General features: G+C 32.2%; 2 protein-coding genes across 6 annotated transcripts in view; one reads left to right on the top strand and one right to left on the bottom strand.

Annotated features, from left to right (window-relative positions):
- The window catches only part of LOC143044388 (uncharacterized), a 62,573-nt gene extending 58,579 nt beyond the window's left edge, over positions 1 to 3,994 (bottom strand). For all 5 annotated transcript variants that reach the window (XM_076216372.1, XM_076216376.1, XM_076216375.1 and 2 more), the window contains exons 1-2: positions 3,842 to 3,994; positions 3,292 to 3,398 (exon numbers count right to left, since the gene is read on the bottom strand). In XM_076216372.1, the coding sequence (XP_076072487.1) occupies positions 3,292 to 3,398; positions 3,842 to 3,893 (159 nt within the window). In that variant the 5' untranslated portion in view covers positions 3,894 to 3,994. The remainder of the gene's footprint in view (positions 1 to 3,291; positions 3,399 to 3,841) is intronic.
- A 21-nt stretch (positions 3,995 to 4,015) lies between these two features.
- LOC143044389 (tetraspanin-33-like) lies at positions 4,016 to 20,140 on the top strand. The gene is made up of 9 exons (XM_076216377.1): positions 4,016 to 4,157; positions 6,821 to 7,006; positions 9,305 to 9,379; positions 9,668 to 9,763; positions 10,406 to 10,537; positions 11,436 to 11,480; positions 17,369 to 17,479; positions 17,677 to 17,785; positions 18,748 to 20,140. The coding sequence occupies exons 1-8, from the start codon at positions 4,023 to 4,025 to the stop codon at positions 17,776 to 17,778; spliced, it is 882 nt and encodes a 293-aa protein (XP_076072492.1). The 5' UTR covers positions 4,016 to 4,022; the 3' UTR covers positions 17,779 to 17,785; positions 18,748 to 20,140.
- Positions 20,141 to 20,402: the final 262 nt, after the last annotated feature.

Genomic DNA, 20,402 nt, shown 5'->3' with positions numbered 1-20,402 from the left:
ACACCCGGGTGACCCCCTTTATATCCTTTATAAAAAAAAAATTGTTGTTATTGTGACGTCAGAGACCATATGATATCTATAGAATTCCAACAAAATTAAATGATCAAAAAATGAGAATATAATGAATGCACTGACAATTTTGAGACAAGCACAGACATGTATTATATGTCTTGATATAAAAGAGGGACGAAAGATACCAGAGAGACAGTCAAACTCATAAATCGTAAATAAACTGACAACGCCATGGCTATTAATGAAAAAGACAAACAGACAACAAACAATAGTACAAATGATACAATAATAGAAAACTAAAGAAAAAGCAACACGAACACCACCCAAAACTACTAGGGTGATCTCATAAGTATATTGATAATATAACAATAGGCAGCCTTTTTATGAGGTCAATACAGGATATATCGACCTCGGACTTCGTCCTCAGTCTATATACTTATTTCAGATCTATATATTTTCCCCAGTATATACCACATCATACAAAGGCTATTATTGTATATATATATATCATTAAATGGCGATAACTTCCATAAGGAGTTGACTGACGAATTCGGCGATGTTGACAAACTTGTAGATCTGCCCTTGGTGTGGTTTTGCAGCCAATTAACAATGCGGGGTAAAACAAAATCTTCATTTATGGAGAATAACTCCAATAAGGTGCCTTTCATAGACTTTGTTTATTTGACTTATTTGTAGATCTGGTGTTGATGAACATTTTTTCCTGTTAAAGTTTCTCTTCAATCATGTTTTTGTATCAGTGGTAGATATGTACGCAAACTGATATTCGAAAATAATCGTTATTAAAGAGAAAAAAAACTCCCATATGGATTGGTGGGGCACTCAAAATCACGGATAGCCGGTAGATCATTACAATTTGAATATTTATTGTCTCTTCAATGGTTTTCGAGATAATATCGATCATATACTCGCATTTTACTGTTATTGTCTATATCTTAGGCACGGGCGACAAAACACCCTCCCCTTTTATTTAGGATCAATGCATTTGAATGCATGGAAGCATATGATTGGACCCCATCCCTTTATCCTGGGTTGGGAACCCCTCCTTTTGAAAATGGCTGGATCCGCCCCTGGGTTGGCATGCGGGATCATGGGAAAAATTCATTAAACTTGATACCCTATAAACGATGGTTCGATCCAATAGTTTCAGAGAAGTTGCCTTGTAAAAATCTAACAGACAACGACAATAATGGACAACATGTGATGGAAAATGCTCTTAGTAGACCTTCGGCAATACTCTTTTGGTTGAATAAATTGCTGGGTTTAGTCACGTCTCGTTTTTAAAAGTATTTGATACAGGAGTGAGAGTTGATCTTGAACTTTGTCGTATCCGGCTAACCCTTTTTATTTACATGACTGATAACGGGATCTTTTGTCAGCTAGTACAGTATAACACAATCTATCTTTCATTGATAAAAGTTTTAAAGCTTTATTTACGTATAACTGGGACTTAATATATCAATGTCGGTACGAAAAAAATCTGGAATTCGAATGGAATAATAGACAAAATAGAACAATAAAATTGAGAATGGAAATGGGGAATGTGTCAAAGCGACAACAACCCGACCGTAGAGCAGACACCAGCCGAAGGCCACCAATGGGCCTTCAATGTAGCGAGAAACTCCCGCACCACTGAGGAGGCATCCTTCAGCTGGCCTCTAAACACATATGCATACTAGTTCATGTGATAATGGACGTCATACTTAACCTCCGAATTATACACAAGAAACTAAAATTAAAAATTATACCAGACTAACAAAGGCCAGAGGCTCCTGACTTAGGATAGGCGCAAAATTGCGGCGGGGTTAAACATGATTTTGAGATATTAACCCTCCCCCTCTACCTCTAGCCAATGTAGAAAAAGCAAACAAACAACAATACGAACAGTAAAACCCAGTTTAAGAGAAGTCCGAGTCCGATGTCAGAATATGAAACAAAAGAAATAAACAAAATTACAATAATACATAAATAACAACAGACTACTAGCAGTTACTGACATGCCAGCTCCAGACCTCAATTAAACAAATTGAAAGATTATGTCTTCATCATATGAATATCAGGTACAATCCCTCCTGTTAGGGGGGTTAGTATTATACCATCATGAAATATATGAGAAGAACATAACCTGTGTCATACCAAGCATACATTAGTACCAGACCGTGAAAGCATATATAGAACAAGCACATCATATAAAAGAGATAGAACAAACATGACACATTCCCCATTTTCGTTCTCAATTTAATAGTACCAAAAAAAAACCACACGTAGAACATTTTTTAATATTTTTTTTATATATAGATTATACCGTTGGTTTTCCCGTTTGAATGGTTTTACACTTGTAATTTTGGGGCCCTTTATAGCTTGTTGTTCGGTGTGAGCCAAGGCTCCGTGTTGAAGGCCGTACCTTGACCTATAATTGTTTACTTTTATAAATTGTTATTTGGATGGAGAGTTGACTCATTGGCACTCATACCACATCTTCCTTTACCTATATAATATACGGTTAAAAAGAACAAGTATATTACCAAACAAAATCACAAGGAGAACAAGCATAATATTAGGCAAAGAAGCAAAAAAGCATAATATCAGGCAAAATAGAACAAGCATAGTATAAGAAAAAAACCAGATGTAAAACAAGCATAAGAGAAAACAAAATGGACAAACATCTAATCAGAATAAGACAAAACAAAATCAGCTTAATATTAGACAAAGAGAGCAAAATGATAGTTTAATTATTGCATAGCAATATAATATTTCCCATAGAAAGTAACCAAAAGTTAGCGTGCAATAAATCTTGAAAATTCATGACGTCATCAACAACAAAATCTTAGTTTAAACCAATTTTTACTTTCAAATATTATATTGCTATACAATAAAAGGGTCATTGCATGAATATTGGGGAATATTGTCCCTCGTAGAATATATATTGCACTCGCAAGCTCGTGCAATATAAAATTCTACTCGGGACAATATTCCCCAATATTCATGCAATAACCCTATAATATAGAAACTAGAAGCAGCATCTTGAAATTAGACGACCTGACTATAAGACAATGCTGGGTAGTGTCAGTGGGTATTACTCGGCGTCACAACTGTAACAATCGAGACATAGTTAAGAGGTCAATATACAGTTTTCAATAATAGACACAAGCGTCTGTTTGGTAGTGTATTACAAGTTTCTGAACACTGATACCTAATGTTAAACGGCATTCAAAGTCAACATTAACATTTTTTTTATAAATTTTTAAATCCATATCTCACCTGTGTGTTGTTTTCGGCCACGAGTATTTGTAAATCCCTCACTATCACATGGCACACTTCACACATTAAGTAATCCTTTTTTAAATTTGGATCAAATGATGGTGCACCTGAAATAAAATCAAGAAAATAGAAATACCTTTTTTTAAAGTATTAGAAACAAATAATCTTATTTCTTATAAAACTATACACAAGAATGTGATTTTAAAATTCTTACTGTATGCTCTGTCATAGTGTTTATGAAATGTATTAAGTTAACGAAATTTAAGTAATCCTGAACTTCATACATCCTACCCTCAATTTATATATATATATAAACGTAATCTTGAATTTCATAAAATCACGGTCTATAACATCAGATTTCTTGATCACATACCGTTAATATTAGTTTGAAATATTGTTTAGAATATGAAATTGACAAAGAGGAGTGAAATGTACCAAGCGGAAACTCAATCAAAATATTGGTAAGGTGACTGCGGTTTCTATGCAGACGATTTTTCAATCATTATGAGAATTAAAATGAAATTATTTAAATTTGTAAGCAAAACCTTACCCCAAACAGAAGCCACAGAAATGAACAAAAATAAACTAATTTTCCAGATCATTTTTTTATGTATAATATCACATTCAGCTCAAATACGAATATATTAAAGAAAGGAACGGGTAGCGATAAAAGTCCGATAACAATCACGTGACTTTATACGACGTACAAAGTCGTCACATGACCGATAAGCATGGCGGACCACACAACAAGGTCGCAAGGAAAACATAGATATAAAACCATAAAAAGCAAACGACAGCCACTGTGTGCAAGAACGTCGTATAGCTGTCATAAACTTTGCTTATTTCTGTATACACTTTGCTACCTGGTTAGTCTTAATTTAAAACCTGGTCGGAAACATTGCAATATTTGCATTGAAAATTTGGCATTTTAAGAGAATATTCATTTGTTTACATTCAAAATTGGTGTTATACAGTGACTTATATGAAATTGCGTGAATTGGTACTTGGTGTTTATTGTTATTAATGTTAAAAACATCTTAGTCTGATATTTTAAGCTGAGTAAGCATGCTAAAATTACAAGACTGTAGATAATCTTGAACCTAAGCCTGGCTTTTATACTAATATATTCAGATGCTTGACCTAGGGTTCATAGAACTGTTTTTGGTTTAATTTTAACTTCTATATTATTGATACAGATTTTCAAGTACCAAGTTGTACATATAATTTGAGTATAAGATTGTGTTCAAACATTATTCAGATTAGATGACCAAAGATTAAAGTTCAAGATAACTTGGTGATAAAACAATAATAGCTACATGTATATATACACACAGATATCTGTTATTTAGTTTAAAATCAACAAGATCCTTATAAAAGATTAATATTTACTAAGTATATAAAGGCTTGGAGAGTGTAAAGGCTTTGATTTTATTTGATAATTCATGACACAATACTTAAAAGTATCAAACATGTATATATACATGTATTATTTAATGTCATACATGTAAGTACACACATGCTACTGCTAGAAGAGGGTGTAAGAAGGTGTAATCTGCAGACCAGCCTTCACTGGCAATAATTCACTACCACAAATATTGCTCACACAAAAACATTTTCCATAGGCTGAAAATTTAGTTACTTAGAGTTTTTATGCCCCGTCTACGATAGTAGTAGGGGCATTATGTTTTCTGGTCTGTGCGTCCGTTCGTCTGTTCGTTCGTCTGTTCGTTCGTCTGTTCGTTCGTCCGTCTGTCCCGCTTCAGGTTAAAGTTTTTGGTCAAGGTAGTTTTTGATGAAGTTGAAGTCCAATCAACTTGAAACTTAGTACACATGTTCCTTATGATATGATCTTTCTAATTTAAATGCCAAATTAGAGTTTTGACCCCAATTTTACGGTTCACTGATAGAAAATGATAGTGCAAATTTCAGGTTAAAGTTTTTGGCTTCAGGTTAAAGTTTTTGGTCAAGGTAGTTTTTGATGAAGTTGAAGTCCAATCAACTTGAAACTTAGTATACATGTGCCCTATGATATGATCTTTCTAATTTAAATGCCAAATTAGAGTTTTGACCCCAATTTTACGGTTCACTGAACATAGAAAATGATAGTGCAAATTTCAGGTTAAAGTTTTTGGCTTCAGGTTAAAGTTTTTGGTCAAGGTAGTTTTTGATGAAGTTGAAGTCCAATCAACTTGAAACTTAGTACACATGTTCCTTATGATATGATCTTTCTAATTTAAATGCCAAATTAGAGTTTTGACCCCAATTTTACGGTTCACTGATAGAAAATGATAGTGCAAATTTCAGGTTAAAGTTTTTGGCTTCAGGTTAAAGTTTTTGGTCAAGGTAGTTTTTGATGAAGTGTAAGTCCAATCGACTTCAAACTTGGTACACATGTTCCCTATGATATGATCTTTCTAATTTAAATGCCAAATTAGAGTTTTGACCCCAATTTTACGGTTCACTGAACATAGAAAATGATAGTGCAAATTTCAGGTTAAAGTTTTTGGCTTCAGGTTAAAGTTTTTGGTCAAGGTAGTTTTTGATGAAGTTGAAGTCCAATCAACTTGAAACTTAGTATACATGTGCCCTATGATATGATCTTTCTAATTTAAATGCCAAATTAGAGTTTTGACCCCAATTTTACGGTTCACTGAACATAGAAAATGATAGTGCAAATTTCAGGTTAAAGTTTTTGGTCAAGGTAGTTTTTGATAAAGTAGAAGTCCAATCAACTTGAAACTTAGTATACATGTTCCCTTTGATAAGATCATTCTAATTTTAATGCCAAATTAGAGAATTTATTCCAATTTCACAGTCCTTTAAACATAGAAAATGATAGTGTGAGTGGGGCATCCGTGTACTGTGGACACATTCTTGTTAGACATGTTTTAAATACATACATGTACATATATGTATAAACGATTTTTTAGCTTTTTGATAAGGTGGCGAAATCTCTAACAGTAAAATAAAATCTCCTTATTTTTCAACATTTGTTCATCTAAAGGTGTACTTCCTTGACTTCTTTAAAAGGAACACATTATTGGCATATAACTTTTATTCACAAACTATAATGTGAATTGATCAATGAGTTAACATTAATATGAATGTTGATTGTACGTGTTGTAACAACTTTTTAAACATCAATAAATTTCTGCCAAATGATAGAAAATATACAAGAAAAAGAGACAGAAGAAACCTATATACATGTATATATCATTCATAATTAAATAGAAAAATCTAAAACACCATGGCAAAGAATTTTACAAAAGACTAACAACAGTCTACCGTGTCTACACAAATCTACACAGAAAGCTTAAGAGTGAGCAATTTTTTTTAAAACAGGTGATTTTAAGTAATCTGAGAGTGCAAGCAGATCATGCATCATTGTGTTAACCATATTTAAATATTAAATTCACAATCAAACAGATTGCAGAGCAAAAATCCTCAGATACCTGTAAAAGAATTACCTAAGATTGAGGTTTAAAAAATTCTATGAGTAACCTTATAATATGGTTTTATACAATTTCAGGTGATAGGACTTGCTTTGCTAGGAATTGGTATCTATGTTGAGGTGGAGAGGAGAGAATACACAGGTCTAGAGAAGTCATTGTCATTACCGGTAGCCATTTTGATATTCATTGGACTATTCATATCTATTAATGGTCTCTGTGGATTGGTTGGAACAGTTGAAGAAAATATCTCCTTACTCAAACTGGTAAGTTAACATAAAAAAAGAAGATGTGGTATGATTGCCAATTAACAACTCTCCACAAGAGACCAAAATGACACATAAATTAACAACTATAGGTCACCGTATGGCCTTCAACAATGAGCAAAGCCCACACCACATAGTCATAAACAGTCTATTTGTCCAATATATATAAATATTGCTTGTAAGTTCATGAGATACATGTAGCAACCCAATATAAAATATTGACCATAAGACATTAGGGTCAAAAATTGGATGTCCAGGTAGGTCAATTAGATTGTCACCTTGTAAACTAGCACATTGTAAAAACTGGTTCAAAATGTGGCTCTTGTACAAATCATGGTTCATTATCATATCATATTAACAAGTGATTAACATGTTCCCGTCCTGATAAATATTTCTGGACATTAATCATCAATATCATCCTACATTATGGCTTGAAGGAAGATATGTCCTGCAAGTTTTGAGGGTTCAGATGGGATTAACAGAATATCAAAAGAATGAACAAATGAGCAGAATATTTAGGACAAACAAATTAAAGAATACAGAAAAAAAAATCAAAAACTAAAAAGAAAAAAGGTGAAAAATAGGCAAAAACAATTAAGAATAGAGAGAAATGAAAAAACTTAATAAAGATTAGAAAAATTGGGCTGCTAAAAAGGACTAAAGAAATCCATCCTCTCAGTTATAGATGGCCTTATTATTATGTCCAAAATCAGATCAGTTGTACACCATCTTTACAGACAGTTATGCTGTCATTACCTATCATATGACACCCTGTGACTATAGAATGGACCCTCAGGTGTTAACGTTTTTAGTGGATTTGTCAGTCGTTGTCTGATTAACCGATAAAGTTGACATCAGGCTGTTTAATTTTTCAAATCGGGTAACTTATTGATTAATAATCTATACTAAAATATTTTAAAAGATAAAATTTGTAGAACTATTTTAACCTGTGGAATTTACATGTACAGGGTAGGTGGACCCTGCCTAATTAAAAGTACATGTACAGGGTAGAGGGTGTCAACCTAATTAAAATTATATGTTATCAATCATGTAAAACTGGCCAAATGTAGGATTTGAATGAACATTGTACATGTTAGCTTAAATATTTTTAAAGATAAGATCTAATCATTTAGGTATGATATATCAATCTATAGGTAAACATACTTGATACACCTTGGAGAGATACTTTTGAATGATAAAAGAATATGAATAAACCGATGTTTGTAAAAGACTGATGAGACAGCAATCTGACAATACAAACAAATCCATAATAAATAAAAACAACACTTGATTAATTTTGTGCATTTGAAGCACTGTTCAGGAAATCTCAAACCTTCCAGCTGGCCATGGAGAAAACCACACCACTCAAAGACCAAAATGGACCTATTTAATAGCCAAATTCATCTAAGGTCAACTTTTGCAGAGGGAGAAAAAAACTTTTTTTTTAATAATTTATTTATAAAAGATGAATTTTGAAAAGTTGCTCATAAATCATGTCAATACTGAAGTACTGACTAACGGGTTGAGGATATTCTTTGGGACTAAACAGTCCACCAGTAGTGCTATGAAACCAGGTTTAGTTAATGAACATAACTTTTAATTGATTTGAATTATGCTGTTCTCAACAATAGACAAGGGTCTAATACAACATGTCAAGCTCTAAAAACCTTGTTTGTGATTAAATATAATAATTCTTCCTATCTGAGGCTCCCACAGGGTCAAAAACGACCTGTGACCTCTGGCCTTTTTAGAGGCGACTTCCGACCTGAGGGCCATCTAAAAACGACATGCGACCTGTAAAATTTGAAAAAAACGACCGCCGACCGACTTCCTTCCTCTGTGTTGGGGAAAAAACGACCTGCGACCTGTATATTTCCCTTAAAAACGACCTCTCAACGAATTTAAAAGCGACCTTGCGACCTGAAGGGGGTACCCTGTGGGAGCCTCCTATCTTATCACAAAACTTTAAAAAAAAAAAAGGTGTAACACAAAATCCCCCCCCCCACCCTTATTGGAGCTTGAAAGAGGAAGATCCTCCTTCTATAGAGCCTCAAAGGGTGGCAGGTATGTAAATGTGAAGAAAATGTAGGTAAGATAAGTTATGAAATAAAGATAAAAAAAGTTAGCAACTATAGGTTACCATACAACCTTTAATATTCAAATTTGTGTTAGTCATTCCCTAAAAATTACCCCATTTGAAAACTTGAAAAAAATATTGAATTATTTGTAATATCAATTAGTATTATAAACTGTATGTTCCACATGACTGTAAGCATTGGTTTATTGTTTATATTTTAGTTCCTGGTTCTCTCAGTTGCTACTTTCCTTGCACAGATAGCTACTGCCATATTGATATATGTCAATGGAATAGAAGTGAGTAGTACTATAAGTTCAGAAAGACAGCATGCTTTATTTCCAAAAAAATATTCAATTTTCACCCTTTTTCAACTTTTTCCTTATCATAGGAATTTCTGAATTTCAATCCCATCTGCATTAACATAACAAAAACATTTTTTTCTTAAAATTCCTTTTTTGTTGCCCTTTGAAAAAATTAAAAATTAATTGCACACAGAAATTCTAAAGTATAAGTAAAAAAGTAAAGTCTGCCTTTCTCTGAACCATGAACATATATTAATATTTGTCTTTTTATTATTTTTATAGATATCAGATTTGATAAGCTCTAAATTAGCATTAGTCTTAAATGACTTCAACAGAAATCCAGACCTTAGAAGTACTATGGACTCAGTACAAAATAAGGTAAGAAAATTAAAAGAAAAGGGGGTTGGAATTTATAACTAAGTCTGATTATTTGGTAAAATTGACATACAGGAAGACTGATTTTTTTCATAGGTATACAATCAAAAGAAATATGTATAACAATTGTTTTATGGTATATTCAACCTAGTTTCTGATGTTGTAAAAAGGTATTTTTAAAAACACAGATAAGCAGTCGTTAAATTCCGCTTACTACATTAACGCCTGAATGCATAGACAATGAAAAATCTTCAATCAACCATTCAGAATTAGCTCAGGATTTACCTGTCTCGATAAAATAGAGCTAATTGCTGATTGGTCACCTCTTCTACAGGGCACCAATCAAAATCCAGGATTTGTGAAGAGTTTTTATCGTGTAAGGAATTCAGGCCCTCGCAAGTAGGAGATATCGATTACGAGGAGGGACTGAATTATTCGGGTTAGCTGTTTATATACACAAGACACATATAATAACTTCATAATCATTAATCATTTATGAAAAGATAGGAATAGGGGCTAAAAACTAAGGTTGGTCAGGAAACATGAAAACATATTATTTTATTTGACCTTATTAAAGCAAAGAAAAGGTTGAACCTGATTATGCATTTAAAAGAATTAAGATATTGTATAAATATTATATTTTAGTATTCTTGCTGTGGGATAAGTTCATGGCATGATTATGTAGAGTATGCAGATGCTTGCAGAGAGAGATGTCCTTATGGAAATACATGCAATAACCAGTGTATATTCCCAAAGTCTTGTTGTTCCATGCCAAATGTAAGAATTAGGGGATTTATTATGATTTTAGAAGGGGTCTTTAAACACTCTTTGCACATATAAATATAATTATTTATTACTTTTGATTTTTGAGAATTTGTTTTGACTCTTGATGTCATTAAACTAATGGTATACATTTATTTGATTGAGTTTTTTTTTTTTGTCCCAATATCACGACTATTTGAGCATTTTTGGTTTTCAAATAAGTATGACTTCTGAGATTGTTTATAAAAATGAGGAGATGTGGTATGGTTGCCAATGATTGACACAACTGTCCTCCAGAATACAAATGATGAGCAATACTAAGCTGTGGTAAGACCTTCAACAATGAGAAAACCCCTTATAGTATTGTCAGATGTAAAAAGCCACAACATGAAAAATATGGAACAATTCAAACAGGAAAACTGATGACTTAATTTGTTACAGTACAATTTACAAATACAAATATGACAAACACGAATCAACAAAAACCATGAAATTACTGTATTCAAACATGTGACATGAACATAAAGAATGTGGCAGGGTTAAACATGTTTGTGGGCACACAACTACTCCCATAAACTTTAGAACAAACTTAAAAAATTGTTGCAAACTATTTAACTTCATTGATAGGTATGAAGCAAAAAACAAATAACATTATAACAAAAGACACAAAGCACCTGCTATTACTTTATTAAATTGCTGTTTTAAATTGAACAGCATATTTTTTGTCAGCATTGTCATGTCTTTATTTATAGGATAGCAATATATTTTTCTGTTTTCTACATTTGGGATAAAAAAAGTTGTGGATGGGATATAGGATATATTTAATGTTATGAAGAATATGTTGCACTACATTTTATTTTACAGTTGCATTACCTCCCTTTAAATAGTAATGAGACAATATATATTTTTGTAGGTTCCACAAAGTGCCATAAACTGTACAAGTAATAAAGTGTCAGAGGTATTTATGATAGCAATTTAAACAATTATGACCTTCATAGAAATAGTTCAAAGGACTAAAGAAAATGATATTTTCATAATTTAAAAAAACCAAACTGTATTAACTTTTGATAAAGGATGCAAATGTATTTTTAAACTGAACTGAATATTAAAGAATTATATGATGACCAACTAATAGATTTTATTATGTACATAACAACACCAAATTTTAAGGATGTACTTAGGTGAGGTTTTAGAATTGGTGTCAAATGTTCTAACTCCTTGGTGTTTTTCCATACAATACATAGTAAAATATTTTGCCCCATAACACCCATTTTTTTTTTATATAAGACTTAATAGTTCATAAAAGGTCATTTACCAAAATTTTAGAAGATTCTTAATTTTCTTTCTTTCCTTTTGAGACCAAAATAATACCAATGCAAACATAAGGTAAAAATCAGAGTCAGCCTTTTCCCGCCATATTTTAAATCTCAAATATCTCGAAAAGGAGGTCCATGACCTATCAATATTTAAGCTTATTTTTGGAAAATGACGCAGTCATTGTTCCATAACTGCCGACCTGATTTCTCTGCCTACCGCGCTTGGTTTCGTATTTACTAATTTCAATACAAACTGGAGGAATGTGCTTGTGTTATCATTATGCATGAGCATTGTGTAGTAATCAGCCAGGAACCAGTTTACAAACTAACTGGTTTCTGTTTGTATTCCACTACAGTCGAAGAAAGTGTTGTAGTTTGACAGGAACCAGTCCAGAATTTTGTAAACTACAAAACGTAATCGGTTATTATCATTCCGTTTTGGTGTTTCATACCGACTTATATGGTTTGAATAAGCTTAAGACCCTTCAAACATTAATGTGATAGGTATATTAAAGACTGTTTTACAAAAGGATGAAACTGTTTTGCTTTAAAAGTCGTACTATAGTGATATATGTTATGTACGAATTTCCACTCTCACCGGTTAATTTCTTCTTTTACACGTGCTTTTGAAACTTCCTGTTTAAACATCGCAAGTTTTAAAATTGTTTTTTGAGTGAATTAAACTTATTTTAACAATCACGAAGCGTTCGGGAATCATTTCAAGCAGTTTCTTCTTCTCTTTGATGATGGAAAATAGGCTTTCTCAAGAAAATACCGCAAACGATCGCAGAGGAATTGAAACGTACAAGTCAAGTCGGCACCTGGTTAAATTGGCATCTAGTCAAATCGGCACCTATTTGACGTCAATTCGGCTTCCAATAATATTTATTATAATATTTTCTATTCAATTAATTAATAACTGTTACCAAGTACATAGTGAATATTAGGTAAACAACGAGACCAAAGTGAATATGTTGTTGTCAGTGGCGTAGCCAGGGTTAAATAGATGTGGATGCGAAACTGTCGCCGAGCGGAGCGAGCCGAAAATTTTTGGGCCCATTTTATGCAGAAAATTATATTTTTCGGATGATTTTCCCTGTATGCATGTGTAATACCCTAGAATCAGACACTGGCTAAATTTTTGTTTAATTTCAAAATACCCACCAATATATATATTTCGAAAAAGATTTTATTGTTTTCTCGAAACTACCTTCATTTAATTCAGAAATATTTGATGAAAGAGTTTCACACCGAATCTTATATTTGACATCTCATAAACGGACCCATTACAGCGGCACTTATTTATTGATGGAACTTCGAAATATAGGAAGCGGCATTTGATCCAACCTATGGGTTGTTTGATTACTTGTCTTAACGCGTTATACAGGGGTCATGGAAATATCGGGCGTCCGTCCTGTCTTGTTAACGCTGTAATGCGTGTACAATTCTTGCAAGATTTGTGTGAAATTTATATCAGAAATGTCTTTGACACTAACTAAAATAAGTCCTGGTTAAATATTTTTAACCAATTATGCCCTGTGGAAACATAAACTGATAATGGAAATCCTATTCCGTTTGTTAGATGAAGCTTTTATTTCTCTTGAGCATGTTGAGATATTAAAATAAATGTAAAAAAAGTGCTTTTTTAGTTATTGCCCTTGTATCTTGGATATATATAATATGTGCAATGCGGGACATTGAAACTCTGTTATTCTATTGAAAATAAAATTAAATATTTGAACCTTAATAGAAATGGGTATTTATCACACTCCATTACAGTAAATACTAGTAGAGTTTTTATATCGTCGTCTTTCATGTCACAGGAAACGATATCGGGATATGATTGTTTAGTTGTTTAGTTGTTTACTAGTAATCTTGCTATGTCATCGCAAATGCTTGGCTCAATTTGAGACCAAACAAGTCTGCAGGTCTGTGTATCATCACAATCTGCGCTTGCCACAGCTGACTGCGCGCTACGACGTAAAATTGTACGAAAAAGTCGAAAGCACTTTTCTGCAATTTATCCATCTAGCTTACATAAACTAAACGATCCTAAAGGGAAAACCACGCATACTGCTTCGGAAATGATTGGATGCTGTTCTCATATCCTCACCCTTGTTACATTCGGATACCTCCGTGTGTATCTGCTGTGAACACATGCAATCATATAATATTTTTTTAATTTTTTTTTTGGTCAAAATGATGTGGATGCTTGAGCATCTGAGCATACATGCAAGCTACGCCACTGGTTGTGTATAAAAGTAAACAACGAAGCCATTGTTTTAACCATTAGACAATTATTAAAATTAAATGAAAAACTATGAGTCCCTTTCAATAAATCAAACTTTCATGCCAAATAATTAGCAAATTTAAGGTGGTTTTTTTTCAGTAATGTTTAAACAGCATTAAACAAACAATCCTGTAAAAGACTTAACTGGTTAAATAATGCATAAAAATATCCAATAAGGCTATTTTATTTTTTTCTGGGACGCCTTCCTAAGACGTTCATAGGAAGGCTTCCTAAGAAGGCGTCCCAGAAAAAAATTAACATAAGCCTTGTGGTCATAGGAAGGTGTCCCAGAATAAAATTTAAAAAGCCTTGCCAGACGTAATAATTATTTGGACTACTCATATATATTATTAAAAATACACCAAAAAATTCATGTAGTTGAGAAAAATAAATACATTCAAAATATACATGAACATCCAAAAAAGTGAAAGTTAGTATTAACTCTTTTTGCTTTAAAAATTTACAACTGCATTTAAGTATTGAATGCTTTCTTTTGTAAATTCATTGAGGTGTAAAAGCGTTGACCGAAGTACTTTTTGTATGAAGCGCGTAAGCACTTCATTCTAAAAATGTGCACACGGTCAACGCTTTTGCAACCCTATGAGGTTACAAAAAGAAACATTCAATACTTATAATTACTTTTTTTGGCTAGGATCATGAAAACACGAATTTTATAACTTTTTTATTCAATTCATCTGTGCACTTTATTGTGGGACCACGTGTTATCATGAATGAAAAGTTTTATTGAGTGATGCAATTGCTTGAGGAATAACATGTGATGTGCAGTTAGCAAATCAGAATAAAGTATTATAATGAAACATATATCAAATGTAATTATAACAAAATACATTACGTTGTAAGAGTTATCTCCCCAAACACTGTTTTTCTTGTGGCCACCTCTCCTTCGTAACCGTAAAAGATTTTATTTTACCAAATTGCTCGTTACATATTTAGGATAAGAATATTCGTTTGAACCATAGCTCTATGGGGACTCCATATGAGAGTTATTCCCCCTTTTTCATTTGATTCAAGCGATACGCATTTTCAACTGGTAAACCATAACTGATAGAGACCTAGGGTCTTCATGAGGTCATTGGTACTAAAAATGAAAATGAGGTCAATGTCAAAGGTCAAGGTCATATTATAAATTTTGATTTTGGCTTATTTTCACTTCTTTTCAAATACTGTATGACATTTTGACAAATAATTTTTCATAAATTATTAGTTGCGACATGTCCTTACTTGTATATTTTGGTTGAAAGGCTGCGCATACAATAAAAGGGAGTTTTTGTCCATCTTACATTTAAAATTACGCGTCAAGTGGTAGTACTCATTAACCAAACATATTAAAGACCTAGGATATTTTGATTCAAGGTCCATGGTTTGTGACCTTGAAATTGAGGTCAAGGTCATAGGTTAATAGGACGTCATAAAGCCATAGGAACTAACATTTTAAACTGATTTTTCATATTTCAATATAAAAATAGATCTTTTCTAGTGGAAAGACTTCAATTGTTCTCTGAACAATTTGTTTTTAATTTACATCATATTTTGTGGGAGAAGGGGGTTCAGACTATGTGGTATCAGGTCTGTTTGCGCCCAATACACTTTCGCACCTCGCACGTTCACACCCAAGGTCCGTTCGCACTCTACTCATTCGCGCCCAATTTTAATTCAAATTCAAGTTGAATAATTGGAAAATCATGATTGTTGTTTTAAATTGCTTTGGTGTAAATACTGAATGTATTTTTAGCTTGGTATGAGTAAAACATTGAAGATTTTAAAGGAAAAACACAAAAGATAATTGTTATTAAGCCCTTTGATCTGAAACAACAAAACAATAAAATATAGGAACAAAAATATAGCAATCCACTATTATAACCAAAACATGATAAAATTTATTCAACACACAGAAAAAAAATAGTCAGAATCTCACTTCATTATGAAAGAGGTCAATGAAACAAAGTATAGCAATACACTAACCAAAACATGATTAAGAGTTATTCAACGCTAAATAAAACGTTGACAAAATACCACTTTATTTAGAAACGATTATTATTATCTTTAACAATACGCTATCCAAAACATGATTAAGATTTATTCAACACAAAAAAAAAATGCTGTCTCACTTTATTTTGAGACAATGACAACAATTATACTTATAAGAAAACACTTGCTTACAGAGTTATTAAACACAAAACCAATTAAGATTAGTTGCGAACATGTAGGGTGTGAAAGTGAAAGGGGGCGAACATGAGTTGGTGCAAACGTGAATGGGCGCGAACGGACCCGGATTCAGCCTATGTACCAGTGAGAAATATAGAAGCCTTTCTACGGTATTTATTTGTACAATTCAGGTAGTCTTGACCTATTCATTTGTCTTAAAAAAAACCCAGCCAGTTGGCACCTTCACTTCACACACACACATATACGAATATCAATTATATGCTTACGAGACATGTTGCATTGTTAAACTAATTACGGTATGTGAAAATCAAGACTTGCATAAAAACTATCCCAATATTAGAGACAGTGGCATCATTTTTCTTCAGAGCTTTCAGCTCTTTGATTATCCTTAACGAATGCTCTACCAGCTTATAGTATCAATTTTAAATACTTGATTTATTAATTTTCACCTAACCTCACCTAAGTACATCCTTAAGATGTTATTTTTTATTCATGCAGATTCCCAGTTAGCTGTTTTGTCCAAGGATAAAAGGTGTTAGATTGTTGATTAAAAGAGAATTCTAAGCTGTGATTTTTTTTTTTATTAATTTCATATTTGTTAAATACAGTTATCACTATACTGATAGGTACTGTACAATGTATTAAGGTGGTACCCAACACCTGAACTAAAATTAATTTGGCTCGTTTAACTTTCTTTAAATTTTGACAAAGTATTTAGTTTGACTCTTTGACAAAAATATTAAAATTTCAAAAACTTTGAACCAACCGTTTAATCAGAAAAATTACACTGGTTATATAGCAGTTTGACAAAAACTTATTTTGATCATCGAGAAGCTTACTATTCCCTTAACAACACAACGTCATTAAAACGTTCTGCTGATTTTACAGAGTTATCTCCCTGTAGTGTTAGGTACCACCTTTTAAAAAGAAAGGTAAGAAAAACTTCTGTAAACATTTTTTTTGTTGATACAAAAAAATCGCAGATAAATGTAAGAATTTTTCCATTGTTCAGGTGCCACAAAACCTTCTAAAACTTGCACTTATTTTATTTAGGTACCTCCATCAATGACAATTAAGAATGGTTGTTTTTATGCCTTTGTTGATTGGTTGAGTGATAGGATGGATCTGATTGGTGCAACTACTTTGGGCCTGGCATTACCACAGGTTAGTACCACTAGTTTATCATGCTTATATTCCTTTTATTTTTGTCTTGCCAGCAAAGAAAGTTGTGAAAAACAAGACAAGGGTACTGGATTGTTGGTGGCATCAACAATTGTTTAAAAGTTGTCTGCGAAAGGTAGTTTCATATGAATTACTTTTGTAATATAATTATTTTCTATCTTAATTCTGTCTAATTTTAGGTAGCAGGTATAATATGGGCTTACCTTGTACTTAGAAAAATCAGAGAATATCAGTGCTGGTATACTGTGGAACTTGCTTCAGATTATGAAAATAAGCTTTAGATTTAAGGTAAAGTAAATATTATATAAGATACCAAGGAGGGAGAAGTGTAGGACTAAATAACACTTTTTTACAGGCATCACCAATGCAAATTAGGTGATTCTAGGGGTTTAAGAGAAATCTTTAATTCATCTGTATTTTTGCCTGTCCTAACATTCAACATATACTCAAGAAGAACTGAACATAAATACTTCATGTTTGGTCAGTAGCTGATCAACAGTGATTATTTGTCAATTGTGAGCACTTTTCCAATCACACACCTACTTCCTGTTTACGATACTTTTAATTGTAAATGGGGATATGTTTAGCATATCAATTGGTGCATTCCTGTTTGATATCCCCCTAGATATGTACAAAAATATCATAGCAAAAATCAAAGCTTTTTATAGACCTATTTACACTTGTATACAAATTAGTCCACCATTATGTAAAATCACACAAGTTCCTGTAAAATTTGACATCACAATTTAATATGGCTGATGTCACAATTTAAAAGCGATTGTTGCTAGATGTCAGAAGGTCATTCAGGAGACAAAACATTAAACTTAATACCAAAAGAGTAAATATGTTTATTCACTACATTCAGTGAGTGCAAGATGAAATTTTGGTTATTTTTATTTTTCCAACCAATTTATTATTATTTAAAGTATGATAATATGTTTATTGGTTTTGTCAAGTAACATATCACTGAAAACAAAAAAAGTTTAAAATGCAGATTCAATTACCAATTCTAATAAATATTTTACTGTGTTGAAGTTTACATTTGATTGCATGTTTCTCTTAGAATATCAAATGTAAATGTTGCAAGTCTTGGAAAAGTATGTTTACTTTCAACTCAAATTAACATATACAGTTACAAGAAACTATGGCATTGGAAGGATGTTATTCTAAAATATTTGAAATATTACTCTCAGAGGCACTTGGGCATTAGTTTTAAAACACATAGTAAATGTATTTCACTTCTGTTTCAGATTTTTCACAGATTATAACACCTCTAACAGCTTACAAAAGTCCCAAAACATGATTGTCATATTTTGTTTCAAAGATTTAAAGCCAATATTCAGCAATGAGTGGTATATTCAGGATATATGCAAAATAGTTTTGAAGATTTGTTTAATTCAAGATGACAAAAACGAAAAAACTTCATCACCTTGAAATATAACAATTTATTAGAATGTTAGGTCTTTTGCCTTATATTTGAAACATGAGTGAGTTATCTCCCTTTACATTAAAAAATAACATTTAAGTGAAGCTATCAGAATGTTAAACTGCTATTAAAAACTGACAATAAAGTCAAAAAATAAGAAAACAAGGAAAGTATTTAAAATTTAAGAAATACCAATTCCATTTTGAAAGTTTACTCAAAAGAATGTGTAGTCATCAGGGTTCTAATTAAAGCAATTCCAAGGACTAATCATGTAAGAAATTTTATTGCTAAACATATTATCATGTAAGACTCCATGACAAAATAGAGCAAGAAAACGACATCAAATTTAGATATTTGTCATTTATATTATTTATAATGATGAAATATGTACTCAGTTGAAACAACAATTAAACTCTTTGATTCATCTTTGGATTCTTCAGTTTTGAAATGATAAGTCTAGAATACGTCCCAGACTCATATACTTCTTGCCTTAGTGAAAACCCATTCATATAGTTATAAATGATTTCATACCAACAGCTTTATCTCATATATATGGTCATTTTCACCTTTATTGAATATTTGTTAGTGTTTTTAACACTTTCAAGTCAGTTTTAAATAGTTTTGGTCAAAATATGATTTACCATCCCTTAACTTTCATGGGGAGTAAAATATATGAAACAATTATACCACTTATTCAATGTATTTGCAGAGTGTCATGTCCTGCATTTGATATCAAGCATAAAAGTAGTGCAATATGTTTAAAATAACAACAGTTATTAACAATGTTTGATTACCTCCCTTTTTACTCGTTGAAAATATATTTATTTTTACAATTTGTAGTATTTGGCAGCTAGGTCTAGTGCCTTTTAAAGACGTTACCCAGATTCAGAACCAATGTCTTGCTTATTAAGTTTTCTCTTGAAGATTGTTTCTGTTAAAATTTGAAATACTATAAGTTCTGAAACTTTGGGACCCCTTTTGTGATTGTGAAATAAGGTACAGCAAAAAAATGGCATTTCAAATTTTGACAGCAATATTTATAATCAGCATTTCCTGAAATCTGAATTAAACATGCCTTGTGTAGATGGCACATGCAATAAAGTCACATTTTACAGTATCCTTTATTCTACTTGAAACAAATATTCCTTTGAATACAGAAGATCAGAGTCAAGAAAATAAAAAAATGAAACCTAAAGAATAGTTAAGGGGGGGGGGGGGGGGGGGGGGGGGGGGTAGGAGGGGTCCTGATCCCAAAATCCTGAGGTCATGAATTTAAAAAATTTAAATCCCACCAACCCTGAAATTCGAAAAAAAGAATAACTGATCCAAAAGGATATATCCCGAAATCCTGAGCTTAAAAACACCCGATCCAGGAGTCCTGATAAAGGTCCTTCCCCCCTCATAGTTTGATCCCAAAAATTTAAATTCAACCTTTTATCATCATAATAAGAAATTATTTTAAAGTAAATTGAAAGGGTA

This window comes from Mytilus galloprovincialis, chromosome 9 (genome assembly GCF_965363235.1).
Source record: "Mytilus galloprovincialis chromosome 9, xbMytGall1.hap1.1, whole genome shotgun sequence".
NCBI classification, from domain to species: domain Eukaryota; kingdom Metazoa; phylum Mollusca; class Bivalvia; order Mytilida; family Mytilidae; genus Mytilus; species Mytilus galloprovincialis.
This window is presented reverse-complemented; position numbering and strand designations above follow the sequence as displayed.

Coding starts and splice junctions, on each gene's coding strand:
- LOC143044389 (XM_076216377.1), top strand. CDS start 4,023: ATGGCGGACCACACAACAAGGTCGCAAGGAAAACATAGATATAAAACC. Junction 4,158..6,820: donor TGTATACACTTTGCTACCTG/GTTAGTCTTAAT, acceptor ATACAATTTCAG/GTGATAGGACTTGCTTTGCT. Junction 17,480..17,676: donor TGGGCCTGGCATTACCACAG/GTTAGTACCACT, acceptor GTCTAATTTTAG/GTAGCAGGTATAATATGGGC.